Consider the following 12,067-nt stretch of genomic DNA (forward strand, 5'->3'; position numbering starts at 1 on the left):
AGCAGCTTTGGCATTTGGCTGCTTAGTTCGATGTTGCTTAGTAAATTTTAGCTGCAGTGGCTACATTTGAATGGAGTAGAAATGCAGATGGTGCCCGTGTGATATGCTACTGAACGTTAGCCCTTTATAAGGTGCAAGCTCTGTGCATATCTCACATTCATACAAGCGGTAAAACTGCACTCAGAATGACTCCATGAATTGAATGACATCACTTTTAAGCTGTTTGGCCCATTGGTTTTGTTGGGCTACATAGTTGTACCAATGGCTCAGTCTTTTGGATGTGTAAAACAACTTGCATTAGAATTGAAAATTGCTTCAAGAAGTACTATGAAGCTCTTGAGTGATGAAAAAGCATCAAAAGCTGAACAATTTTTCATATTTTTTTTAACCTCTGTCAAGAAGTGAGTCTTGTTGAGCTGTGCATCCGCGCTTGTAAAAACACGCAGAACTAGTGAAAGATAGAACCACTCTGAATGGTTTGTGTGATGGCTCATTAGTATTCTGGATCGAAAATGTGGTACATAGGTCCACCGTTTTCTGTTTGTGGGCACCTGAAGCAAGCGGGACATGCGTCCCACTGCCGTATAAAGTTAAAGAACCCCAGGTGACTGAAATTCAACTGGGGACCTCCTCTGCAGCACCTTTTTCTGTCTGTCTTCTTTCACTCCTTTGTTCCGTTTCATCACGGCCTGTTTGAGGTGTCCTCAAGAGTAGCACAGTTACGTCTTTCCGTTCATCATAAGTTTTGAGGAAAAGAAAGGTGCAGTAACTAGTTGTGAGCAATGGTTAGTCAGCCAGTCTATTTGGTTATTGCACTGGGGTGCCCATTGGTTATGGCACAACCGTTTGCTCTTCCTTGGATGCAGCTGGACCGGCTGTGGTCCTTCAATGCCACGAACAATGGCTCTGCGGTGGGTGCCCTGAGGGAGGCCAGCCACTTGGGCACCGTCTACCAGGGTCTTCAGATACAGGTGTGCTACTGCTGCTGGTGGTTGCCCACCGCTCGCCCCACAGTGATGGTGTATTGAGCAGGATGTGATCATTAGGCTGCATTGAGGGCACAAGTCAATTTCCAAATGTGGCAGTAGTTTTCAGCGTGCAGATTTAACCAAGGTGCCTAGGTTGTGACATGTAGTGGTACTGCGTGGTAGAGAACCTCAGCTGTCTTTCAAGTGAGCCTGTAGCCTTTATCTTCTTAAGTGCGATGCAGTGCTTCTGTGAGAAGTGGTATAAAAGTGACACTTCCCTGTGTTGATGCACATATTACTACAATAGATTCAAATTAATGCATACACACTTATGCAGTATCGCTGAAGCACAAAGTGTCGCATCAATGTGTAATTGGGTGATGAATGTACGCTTTGCAGGACTGTTTCATACAAACAGGAATTACGTTAGTTGCTAACTGTAGCTGAGTGTGAAAAGGCATGTGGTCATGTTGAGTACACTGGTGGTGTTTGCATTTGAAGCACAGCCTGACAGTGCACAGTGCCTTCATGCAAAAGATGTCTCAAAAGGCATATCATGGGAGTTTGTTTTGCTTCATTTGCTACATGCTGTGAGCACAATTGTCCCTTCTGAAGTTCGAGCAGCAGAAAAGGCAATTTCACTGACCTTGCCTCGAGGGGCGGCCATTTTAATAAGTGCTGCCTCTCTCCGCTCTATTCTCCTCCAGCTTGGTGTCAATCGTTCAGCGAGTGATGAAGTTGCCGAGCTTCTTCAGAAGGCTGCCCTCTACACACATTCCCAGCCAAGCTCTACCACGCAGGTAACAATTCGTGTACTTGTGGTCTGTGGTTGCTGTGGGTACATGAATTAATATTTTAATGGGCTGTAATTGAGCGAAAATGTCACCCTTGCCACATTTACTGGCTCTTGTCAAAGTTGGCAGAGCAGTATATCCTGTGCAAGGTGTTATTACATTGCATAGCAAAAACGTAGGAGAGTAGAGACATCTTGTAGGGCAGCACCTGTGGTGCATAGATGGCGAGGCATGATCCGAAACGTCTATACATGCTTAAGAGCATCGCTGGAATGTTTTTGTGATCATTATCGGCACCATGAAGGAGGTGAAAATTGCATGGGCCCAGTTGTCCTTCCTGCCGCAAGACATGTATATATCGCCAGCATGCGATAAGCTCCATGCCTGTTTAAGTGTTAGTACCATTGCCATGCTCTGACCGAGAGCATGGTTTCCGTTTCTATGTATACCTAGTTGACTCTCAATAATTCAAGCCTGGAAATGTAGTGAAAATTTGTTCAAATTAAAGGGAACATTTGTTTTAATTAGGAGTGTGCGAATATTGAAATTTTCGAATACGAATATGAAGAAAAAATGGCTTCGAATATCGAATCGAATATTGAATATCTGTTCAGTACAAAAAAAATTTCAGAAAACGATGAGCAAGCAAACGTTGTTGCCCTTATTTTTTTTTTTTTTTCAAAATAGTGTATGGTCTTTGCAACTAAAATAAACAAAACTAGACTGCCTCAGTACCATATAAAAAAACATAATGTGCACAGAATGTATACTACTTGATTAGACAGCATAACAGTATCCAAACTATAATGAGCTCATGGAAAACAATATCCCTAAAATGACAAGACTGGCAACAAAAAAATAACATGATGACTATTAAGCCTCATTCATTCGGAGTTCAAGGGACAGGAAGAAATGCCCAGTTCACCTGAAGGCCTCTGTTAATAAAATTGCCCCCCCCCCCCCCCCCCCCCCCCCGCAAAGAAAATGCTGCCGAAAAATGCTGAAGATGCAGTAAGGCCTTATAAGGCGGCTCCATCGCGTTAACACCTGTAAGCCCGTGACGAGCCACCCGTTCTGGAGTGCTGGAAGAACAACACAAATGCAAGCAAGGGGCCGGGGAACACACACTGGCGTCGGAGCGGCGAGGCGGTTTCTAAAAAGGAAAAAGAAATAAGCCGCGCGGAGCTGGGATTGGACTATCGGCGAATGCGCGGGCCGACATTTTAAGTTGCCGCGGGGCAGCGGTGAAGCTCAGAAACCGAAACTACGCAGCCAGACAATTTTTTTGCCCTAGCGACAGAGGCCTTCCGATTGTTGCCACGCCTGCCGTTACGCCCGCTAAAGAGGTGTGCAGGTTACAGTGCACCATGCAATAGACGAGATTTTGACAGGATCGCTTGCCCTATTGTGACTACTCGACACGCCCCTTCAGGAGACTCCCGTGGCATTCCGCAAGTAGGCTTTCCCGCATAGCGTAGTTTACAAAACGGGATGGCGGAAGTCATGCTCGGAGAGCTTTGAAGGCGACAGGACGCATTCTTCGGATGTAGGCATTAAATATGTAACGTATTGCCGAAGGATTAAAAAAAAGCGCGAAGCGCGATTTCGCGCTGCGATTGCTCGAAGCGGGCCGTCGGCTATCTTGTTCGTAGCACGGGTGATATGTGGGAAAGCTCACTTGGGGAAATTCTCACGAGGTGAAGCCTTGCGTCGTCGGGATGCGGTCGGTCCGCGTGATGAACGGCGGAGAAGGAAGGGGATGGGACCTCTGTATTGTTTTCCTGGAATTTTTAACTCGATTATCAGCTAATTTTTCCAGATACTGTGGTTTTGCCATGGTCGAATTTATGAAAGTATGCGCAGTATACGATCGCTGACGAGTATTCGGGAATTTTCGAATATTCGGAAATTCACGAATATCAATTTTCGAATATGAATCAATGTCAAACATATTTGATTCGTATTCGAAATTTCGAATATTCGCACACACCAAGTTTTAATCCATCTGGTATTGATCGAACAAAATCTACAGCTTGAATAAACGTGAAGTTCAGCTTGAGTGAGTTCAAGTTAATGAGAATCGAGAGTTGACTGAGTGCCATTGCTCCATGTCTGCTGTTAAAAGTGCTGATGCGATGAGTAGTAGCACCGAACCTTTTTAAGACAGTTGTGCCCCTCGTCTTCCAGCGCCCCACCAGTGCAGCTGCGCAGCAGGCTTCCAGCACCAAGGCGCCCAAATCAGGTCAGCGGCATTGCATGCTCAGCAACCTTGTGTCGTTCGGGCAGCAAGCAAAGCAGCAACAATGCAGGCACTGGTCGCCAACCAAACTTTTTATCACCGAAGTCGTCTTCACTTTCCGCAAAATCACTTGACAGCATTCCTCAAAACACAACTGGCGGAGTGGAAGCCATGCTGTGAAGTTGTCGCGCCGTTTCAGAGACCCAAGAACCACGTGATCAAAATATATTTCTGCACCAGTATGTATGAGGCTACAACCATTCGAAACAGATAGTGTGCCCTTTCCACTACAGAAATAGCGGGAAAAATTTTGTGTCGGGCAATGACTACCCGCAGACCGGGTGTGCACTTTTCCGCTCTCAGGCAGTAGCTGGCAGATGACCAGGATGGGTTAACTCCAACTGACCCAAAACTTTAGAGGCAAAGGATTTGGTTTGATGTTGTGTAGCTAAATAGGAGTGCACTTTTCTTAGACGAGTTTGTGGCCAATGTGAACAACGGAAAGAATGGCACAAGTCACTTGTAACATGCACCACTGAGCCAGCTGTTACAGCTGATTTCATGCGGAATTGTGCCCACTCTTTTGCAGTCTGTAATTCCTGTGTTGATTGCTCCCACGTTAGAGCTTCTAGAGCTTAATGTGCATGCTTTATGAGGTCTTGCAATGTGGAATCCACCTTCACACGCATGTCCTGTTTTGCTGTCAAACATGATAGTCGAGTCTCGCGCTGTCTCAGCAGCATGTGCTGAATAGTCTCAGTGAACAGTGACCGTCATGTTTAACAATTTTTTGTAGCTGTATGCCTGTAGAAGCTGAATTCCTGTTCAAATTGTTGCTGCTTCTGATCTTTGCATCCACTTCTTGCAGAGGGGGATGCAGGCCAGAAAGTTAACGCAGCAACAAACAATGCCACGGCCAGGTGAGTGACGAGCTGCCAATACATTTGAGCTCTTTAGGTGGCCTGGTTAGCTTGTTACATTAGGCATGACGTGGTGGTGGTTGCCAAGCAGGAGCAGCCATCCTTGTTCAGGCATTTTTGTAGTTTTTCTTTCCATAGCGATGCCTTTCTGGTGTTGTACCACTATTGTGAACTGCTCACTGTTGTTTTCATTTCTTTTTATCTTTCCCAATCTAGCCAACGTTGTGAACTGCTTTTCTCTCATTGGAACTTAAGAGGAAGCTGGGCACAAATATAATTTGGCCTATGTATTGATCAGTCACTATGTTTTAATGACAGAGAGGTTACTTTCACTGATTACAAAGCTTGTTCAAGTTAGAAGGGCCTCTTTTGCTGCTGAACGGACGTCAGCAGGACCAAAAAATGTCAGGCAATTGAATTTTACTGAAAAAAAAGTTCAGTGCAGTTGTGCATAGTGTCCCTCTAAGCAGCGTCGAGCACAGTTTCTTATTAATGCATTGCATTTTTAACAATGTATATGAACCCAAGTGATGCCATGTTGCAGCACCAAGCTACGCGTCTGAGGTGCTGAGAATTGTATACAGTAGAACCCCGCTGTTACGTTCCTCACTGCTGCGTTTTCCCGGCTGTTACGTCGTTTTCGTCCGGTCCCGGCATAGCTCCCATAGGATCCAATGTATTAGGTACCCCGCTGTTACGTTGTAGATGTGAAACGTTCCCGCATGATACGTCGCAACCTGGCACCCCGAACCCTGCCGGGCAACGCGTGCCAACCGCCATTTTGACGAGTCTTGGCCAGGCTTGGCTACGGAATTGGCTACAAGACCATGGCTTCCGAGATCACCCCCTTGCACGCGCGTGGGTAATCTCGGAGGCCATAAAAAGCCGCACGCGAGTTGGGGAGATTGCCACTAGATGGCCACTGCCTCGTCAGACGAAGCGAGTAAAACCCGCGGGCCCGCAGCAATCCAGTCTTTCTTGTTTGTGCGGTTCAACCCATCCAAGTCGTCCGTGTCCTTCCGTCGACAGCTACGCTGCCTACGCCTCGTCAGGCCTCGCTAATCCAGTCTTTCTTGTTTGTGCGGTTCAACCCATCCGAGTCGTCCGTGTCCTCCCGTCGACACCTACACTGCCTACGCCTCGTCGGGCCTCGCTAACACCACGAGCGATTTGTCGTCCTTTGATGGCGTCGCACAAGCACTGCTTCGCGCAGTGTGGCTTTCGCATGGACGGCGGAGAGGAAACTGCCACGGAAGCTGAAGAGACGGAAGCAGCCTCTCATGATCAAGAGCTGAGTGAAGCTTTGAATGTGCTGGGTGCCACGGGAGTCACGTACGACGACTACGTTGCCGTGGATGCTGCTGTCGTGACGTCCGAGTGTCAGAGTATCGCCGAGATCGTTGCAGACTCGGTCACGAGTGAAGCCTCAGACTGCGATGACGACGAGGAGCACGAGCCGCATGATTCCGGGGAATTGGCGGACCCGAGCTTTGGAGAAGCCGTCGCGGCTCTGGACCTCCTCCGCAGGTACGTCGCACCTCAAAGCGATGCTGAGAGCAATGCGGCTTTCCAGGCCATCGAGAAACGCGTGGTGTTTTCCAGCGAGCGGAAAAAACGGCAATCGACCATTCTCGATTTTTTTTAAGACCTAAGCTCACTTGATGTGGGGACAGTGTATTCACATGTGAGTGGCGTCTCAGGTCTGTGGGGTCAGTCATGGCATCGGTTCCAGTTTGTCATGTTGAGTGGTCGGTGCGCGGAACGGGGCAACAGAGCAACGGCAAGGTCGGTTCGGGTCTGGCAGGCTGGGGCACATCCAGATAGCGCGGACCAGGAACCCATAGCCGACGGAAGGATGCAGACACAGGGCTCCGAAGAACGATGACCAGCGGGATGAGAGTTGGGCGGTACCCCACAAGCTCCACCAAGTGTTACATGGTGGCCAGCCGAAGAATGAGGCACGATGAACAATGGACAAGAGATGATTTAATGGCCGCTGGCCTAGCGCGAGCGTTCCATCCCACGCCACTGCCAGCTTCGTCGTCTTGTCACAATACGTACACGGTTGATGCAAATTTTGGGTTGATACGAATTTGTAAAATTCCCTAGCCAGAATGCACTTGTGCGATGTGCAGAATTTCGGATGTTCCGAATACTTTCCCCGCTACTATGGATGATATGAAAGTGTAAGCCGTGACTGCACCGTTGAGCACTAAGTGCTACCTATAAAACGCTGAAGGCGTAATCGCTAATTGTGCGGTCCGCACTGTGAGCATTGAGTAGCTGTGCGTGGCCCACACATTGCTGATGTTGTGAATCACCAGTCACTCTGTACATACTGTGAGTAGTGAGCTGTGGCCCCATGGCCGTAAACCAATCCCCGTTATTGCATTTCTCATGCTTCTGCATATGGATTTTGTTCACTTTGGATGATACAAATTTTTTGAGACCCCGTGAGATTCGTATCATTGAGATTCTACTGTACCTGCTCTTGACCACTGTGGTATCTCGGTGGCTCTGTCATTGAGCTGCTGATCCCAGAGTCACGGTTTGATCCTGGCTACAGCAGCCACATTTCAGTTGAGGTGGAATGCTAAAAACGCGCGTGTGCCATTCGATGTCGATGCACTATAAATGACCTCCTGGTGGTCTAAACTAATCCTGAGCCTTCCATTATGGTGTCCCTCATAACCCATCTGTCTCTTCGGGTAGTTAAACTCCATGTACCAGAGACACCTGCTCCTCTGTGAGCTTTATTTATTGGGGCATTGTAATAAAGAACACTGCTTGCTTGTGCTGATGTGCTGTGCTCTTCTGTCAAACATGCTGAAAAGTGGACACCAACTGCGTGAAGGTTGCGGAATGGGAAACATTGTCTGGTCTTCTTGCAGGCAGCCATGACCAAGGCTTCTGATGATTGCTGGTGCAAGCGAGCCGACTTGAGCCTGGCGTCTAGAGTCCGTCCTCCGTGGCGCGCAAGTGGTGGCAGGCCCCGAGCTGCTTCGGTTGGCAGCAACTGCTCCTGTCCAGTCGTCACCCCCCCCTAACACACCGCCTGGAGCGGGATCGCACAGCAGGAACCAAGGCGAGACCCAGAAGGCGAGCGACGAAGCCTGCACCCACTTGCCGAGCAGCTCTTGTTTGGTGCAGCTGGTCGAGAAGCTTCCTTGCGAAGCCTTTTCTCTCTCTCTTCACTCTCTTTATCGTTGGGCAATCTCGGGGTGCCTGTGTCCTAGCTGGCCAAACCGATGTTACGTCCGCCATTTCTCAATACTTAACAAATGTGGTTTCTGGCAGGTGTTGTCACAGCACGAGCCTACATTGTCATGTGCATGTGGCAATTCATGGCAGGCAGGAGTCGGAGAAAGGGAAAGCATTTCACACCATGGGACCTGTGCCATTCTCTCTGAATGGTATTTCTGAAGATTTGCGACTGGAGGATTTTTTTTTACTTGCGATTCAATAATGGCCACCAGTTGTTGACGGTTTGGCAAAATTGGTAGATAGCAGTAGGGCGTTTACCTGTGCTATTGTGGTGGTTTCTACTCGGGCTCTTTTCGTTCTAGCTCTCACCAGCTGTATTAGGGATGCTGGCATCGCGCCCTGTCCACATGTAACCGCTGCCGAGGGTTAGGTACCCAGTCATTCCCTTCAACTCTGCCGTTTTCCAGTTTTGAACACCACTCATCGGATTACTTTTTAAACAATGTAACTGGGCCTATGCCACTACTGACAAATTTGTGTTTATTTTGAGGTGAAATTTTAATTTCCGGTATGATTTTTCTAAAGTGTACAGTTATATTGATCCTCTAGAGAGGCTATGTAAGGAGTGTCAGTGATGAGAGCTCACCGTTGTTTTCGCACAGCATGGTGATGAAGCCTGAAGTAGCTCATCCTTATTTGTGATGTGCAGAAATAAGAAAAAAAAAATGAAGCCATTTTCAGACAGTCTTTGAGGTAGAATTTGTGTAAACAGCTCATCCTCATTCCGAAACACAAGCATCTGAGTGTGTGTGTGCATGCGTGGTAATAAGATAATTTCTTGTGATCGTACGACTTAGCTTTTCGGTTAACTGGCCAACTACATATATGTGTGCTAGGCCGTCTCAGCATGTCTGGTCACAGTTCAATTTGTCCTCAAGAGGCTGGTTTTCATGCTGCTGCACAAATCTTCGAATCATGCTGCTGTTCCTTGGTAGCACCACTGAATGCTGGTGAACACATGTCGAAACAAACTGGGCTGCTTTAGGTGTCATCATTGTTGCTGCTTTGATGGTATGGCTGGCTTGTTGGGCCTGGATGACACTGTCGCAGTGTTCGTGCTAAATGTTGCCTGAAGCGCAACACTTTGCACAAGTCAGTATGGGCCACGGCATGTTTGTGCTGCAGGCGGCCCAAGTGTTTCGCTTGAAACTTTTGATACTGGTGCGAGTCGGTTCAAGTGTGCAGGTACACTCTAAAGCAGAAAAGATTAAGCTGTCCTCTGGCGCATTCCCTCTCACGAAAGGATTTGCGCTAGAGGAATCCCATTTATTTTTAGAGTGTACAGATCACTGCAGCTGTTCCCATCAGCCGACCACATGTGGGTGCCAGCTCCAGTGTGCATGGCCATCGTTGCTTTGTGGTCAGGTGCAGTGTCATTGAGCAACACCTGCAAGCATGCAGACAACTGCTGCTGCAGCCTCACGTTTCACTGCTTCCTTTGTTATTCATACCTGCCTGTGTGTAGTGTTCAACCCTCCAGCATGGGAAGTCCTGGAAGGAGGTCATACCGGAAAAACATGCCGCTCCTGCAATCTTCTCTTCAAGACAATAGGAGGACTGATGTGGTTTGAGAGTGACTCAGTTGAGACAGTTCAGGTGCATGGGCAACAACTTTCCTTTTGAGTGCGGACAGCGGGTGAACAAGAGCTGTACCATTTGCTCCCTATTGTCCATTCTGGGTAGTTGTGTTCATGGCCACCAGGGAGGGGAAAATGCATCACTGGTTCTCGGGTGGTTCGCACATCGCTGTCAGTTCCTAACACCTTGTGTAGCTGCCTTTACGAGGATAAAGCTCCGTCATGTGCTGAACAGAACTCTTCCATTTGTGTCACAAGCTTTGCTGGCCAGCCATCTTCATTAGCAGCCCCCGCCCCTCAAGCTCACTTATCAGAATGCTTTTGCGGACGGCATGTTGTACCAGTATGTAAAGACTTTGCACAATGATTTCGTTGGGGTGGGTGTGTTTCCCACAGAGAAGTAATATTCAAGGTCCGCACTGATGCTGTTGTTCTAGGTCGCTGTGGGGATGCCTTGTTAGCCTGTGCCATTTCCTCTGGGCCCTCTCTTGGATGAGGCGCCTGTCACCTGTTATCGAGGCAGCGATTTGCTGTTTGCCTTGCCGTAGTGCAGGCGTTACCGTCGATTTGACGTCCCTTGCGTCCATGTAAGCTCACTATGAGGCCGAACTGCCCTACGGCAGATGTGGCAGCTCGGCTTTGTCCAAGCATGGTCATGCACTCACACCCAAGTCGTCCACAGGAAGGAGGTCGTCTCGTCAGTAGAGTGTGCCATACTCGAGAGCTGTGGTGGCTTTGAACCTGATCCGGTGCTCTGGTCTGTAAAGAAGGTGCTCTGTTTTCTATCGGCCAAAAGGAAGAATGTTACTTCTACCAGCCCCCAGCTCCGCCTTGTGACATCAGTTGCAGGGGTCAACAGTATTGTGCCAGGCATATCCGAATATAGTTGGACGCAACTTGAGGACAAAGCACCGAATGACCCCTCAGAGGATACCATTCAACCAGTGGCATTGGCCAATTGTCATGGCGTTGCAGGCAGTCCCATTGCACCTGCCAGCACAGCATTACAGGTGTCTGGCAGGTGCAGGGCAATTGACTTCATGACTGTTGCTTGATCCCATAGGTTGAAGGGTATTCGTTGCTGCTTCGTCCTTGAGTTGTATCCAACTATACGTACCTCTGCCCTTCACTGCAAGTGCAGCCTGTTGTAGCAGCACCAGTTCAAGCTCTGCAGTGCGTCCCTGGAACGTTTGGCTAAGGTCCGCATCCTTCCACGTCTGCGCTGCCACCCATTGTAATCCCCATGGGGTCTTACAAGAGTTGTTTATTTCGGTGTGTTTTGAAGCAAGTTGAGAGGATGGCTCGTCCGTTGGCCATTGGCGACAATCTAAACTTCTGTGCCACAGCTTGGACAGGAGCACTTTTTGTGCTGCTTGGCTCGTTATCAAATTGGATGCGCACAGCGTGAAGGAAGCTTGTGAGAGAGCGTGCGTTAAGTTATTCCATTCCGGTCCCTTAAATGCTTCCTTTTCGAGGGAATAAGGCACCGTGTGCTGTTCACGTCAAGGAGTTCCTCCTAAAAGCGCATGGAAGCACTCACGGATACTGCTTTCTCATAGCGACATCATTCCGCACAGTTTACAGAAAAAGTCTGTCCGTGTAACCACTTCATATTCTCCGGCCTGTACGATATGAGTGGTGATATTTGTGTGAGAAGGCATTCTGAAGAGCTTGCCACACTTAGCTTCCCTTCGCATTTCCAGCGCCGCGGTAATGTAGAAAAGTGTCGTCAAGTTGCATCGTGTGGCGTCGCAATCCTTGCATCACGCGCTAACTAGACGGAGAGGTGATTCTACAGTGTCGTTTAAGAAATAAGAGCAGTGACGAATGTGTTGCCGGGGTGGAAGAAAGTGTGAGTATAATTTAGAAGAGTGCGGTGAGGGGCTAGTTGGTACGACATTATGGAAAATATGAATAACTGCGCAAAAAGGACGGGACAAGAGAGAAGAAGCACAGAACTGTGCTTCTTCTCTCTTGTCCCATCCTTTTTGCGCAGTTATTCATATTTTCCATAATGAGCATAATTTTCTGGACTGAAAGCGGATTAAATGCCTGCGGTGTCCACTTCAGCCACTGCACACAGAGGTCCCCTTTATATGCATTGATCAATGCTCACCTGTTTAAAGAATGCTTATTATCCTTGTTTGTTTAGGTTATGCTCAGACTACAGTCGTAACAGCTGTATTATACACAGATGTCGCTACAAACTCAAATCCATGGGTCCTCATTGGGCAGCACACTGTCACTTGTTACAGAAGTCACAACGATTACGACTGTAGCTTGAGCTTGGTGTTAGGTTAATTGA

The 12,067-nt window shown here is 48.2% G+C and overlaps 1 protein-coding gene across 2 annotated transcripts in view; it reads left to right on the plus strand.

Annotated features, from left to right (window-relative positions):
* The window catches only part of LOC144110355 (uncharacterized), a 40,486-nt gene extending 29,142 nt beyond the window's left edge, over positions 1–11,344 (plus strand). Inside the window, exons 9-13 of one of the 2 annotated variants that reach the window (XM_077643209.1) lie at positions 867–971; positions 1,676–1,768; positions 3,950–4,004; positions 4,870–4,921; positions 7,813–11,344. In XM_077643209.1, coding sequence (XP_077499335.1) covers positions 867–971; positions 1,676–1,768; positions 3,950–4,004; positions 4,870–4,921; positions 7,813–7,822 — 315 coding nt within the window. In that variant the 3' untranslated portion in view covers positions 7,823–11,344. The remainder of the gene's footprint in view (positions 1–866; positions 972–1,675; positions 1,769–3,949; positions 4,005–4,869; positions 4,922–7,812) is intronic. The other variant, XM_077643210.1, reaches the window with a different exon arrangement.
* The last annotated feature ends 723 nt before the right edge of the window (positions 11,345–12,067 follow it).

This window comes from Amblyomma americanum, chromosome 11 (assembly GCF_052857255.1).
Source record: "Amblyomma americanum isolate KBUSLIRL-KWMA chromosome 11, ASM5285725v1, whole genome shotgun sequence".
Classification (NCBI taxonomy): Eukaryota; Metazoa; Arthropoda; class Arachnida; order Ixodida; family Ixodidae; genus Amblyomma; species Amblyomma americanum.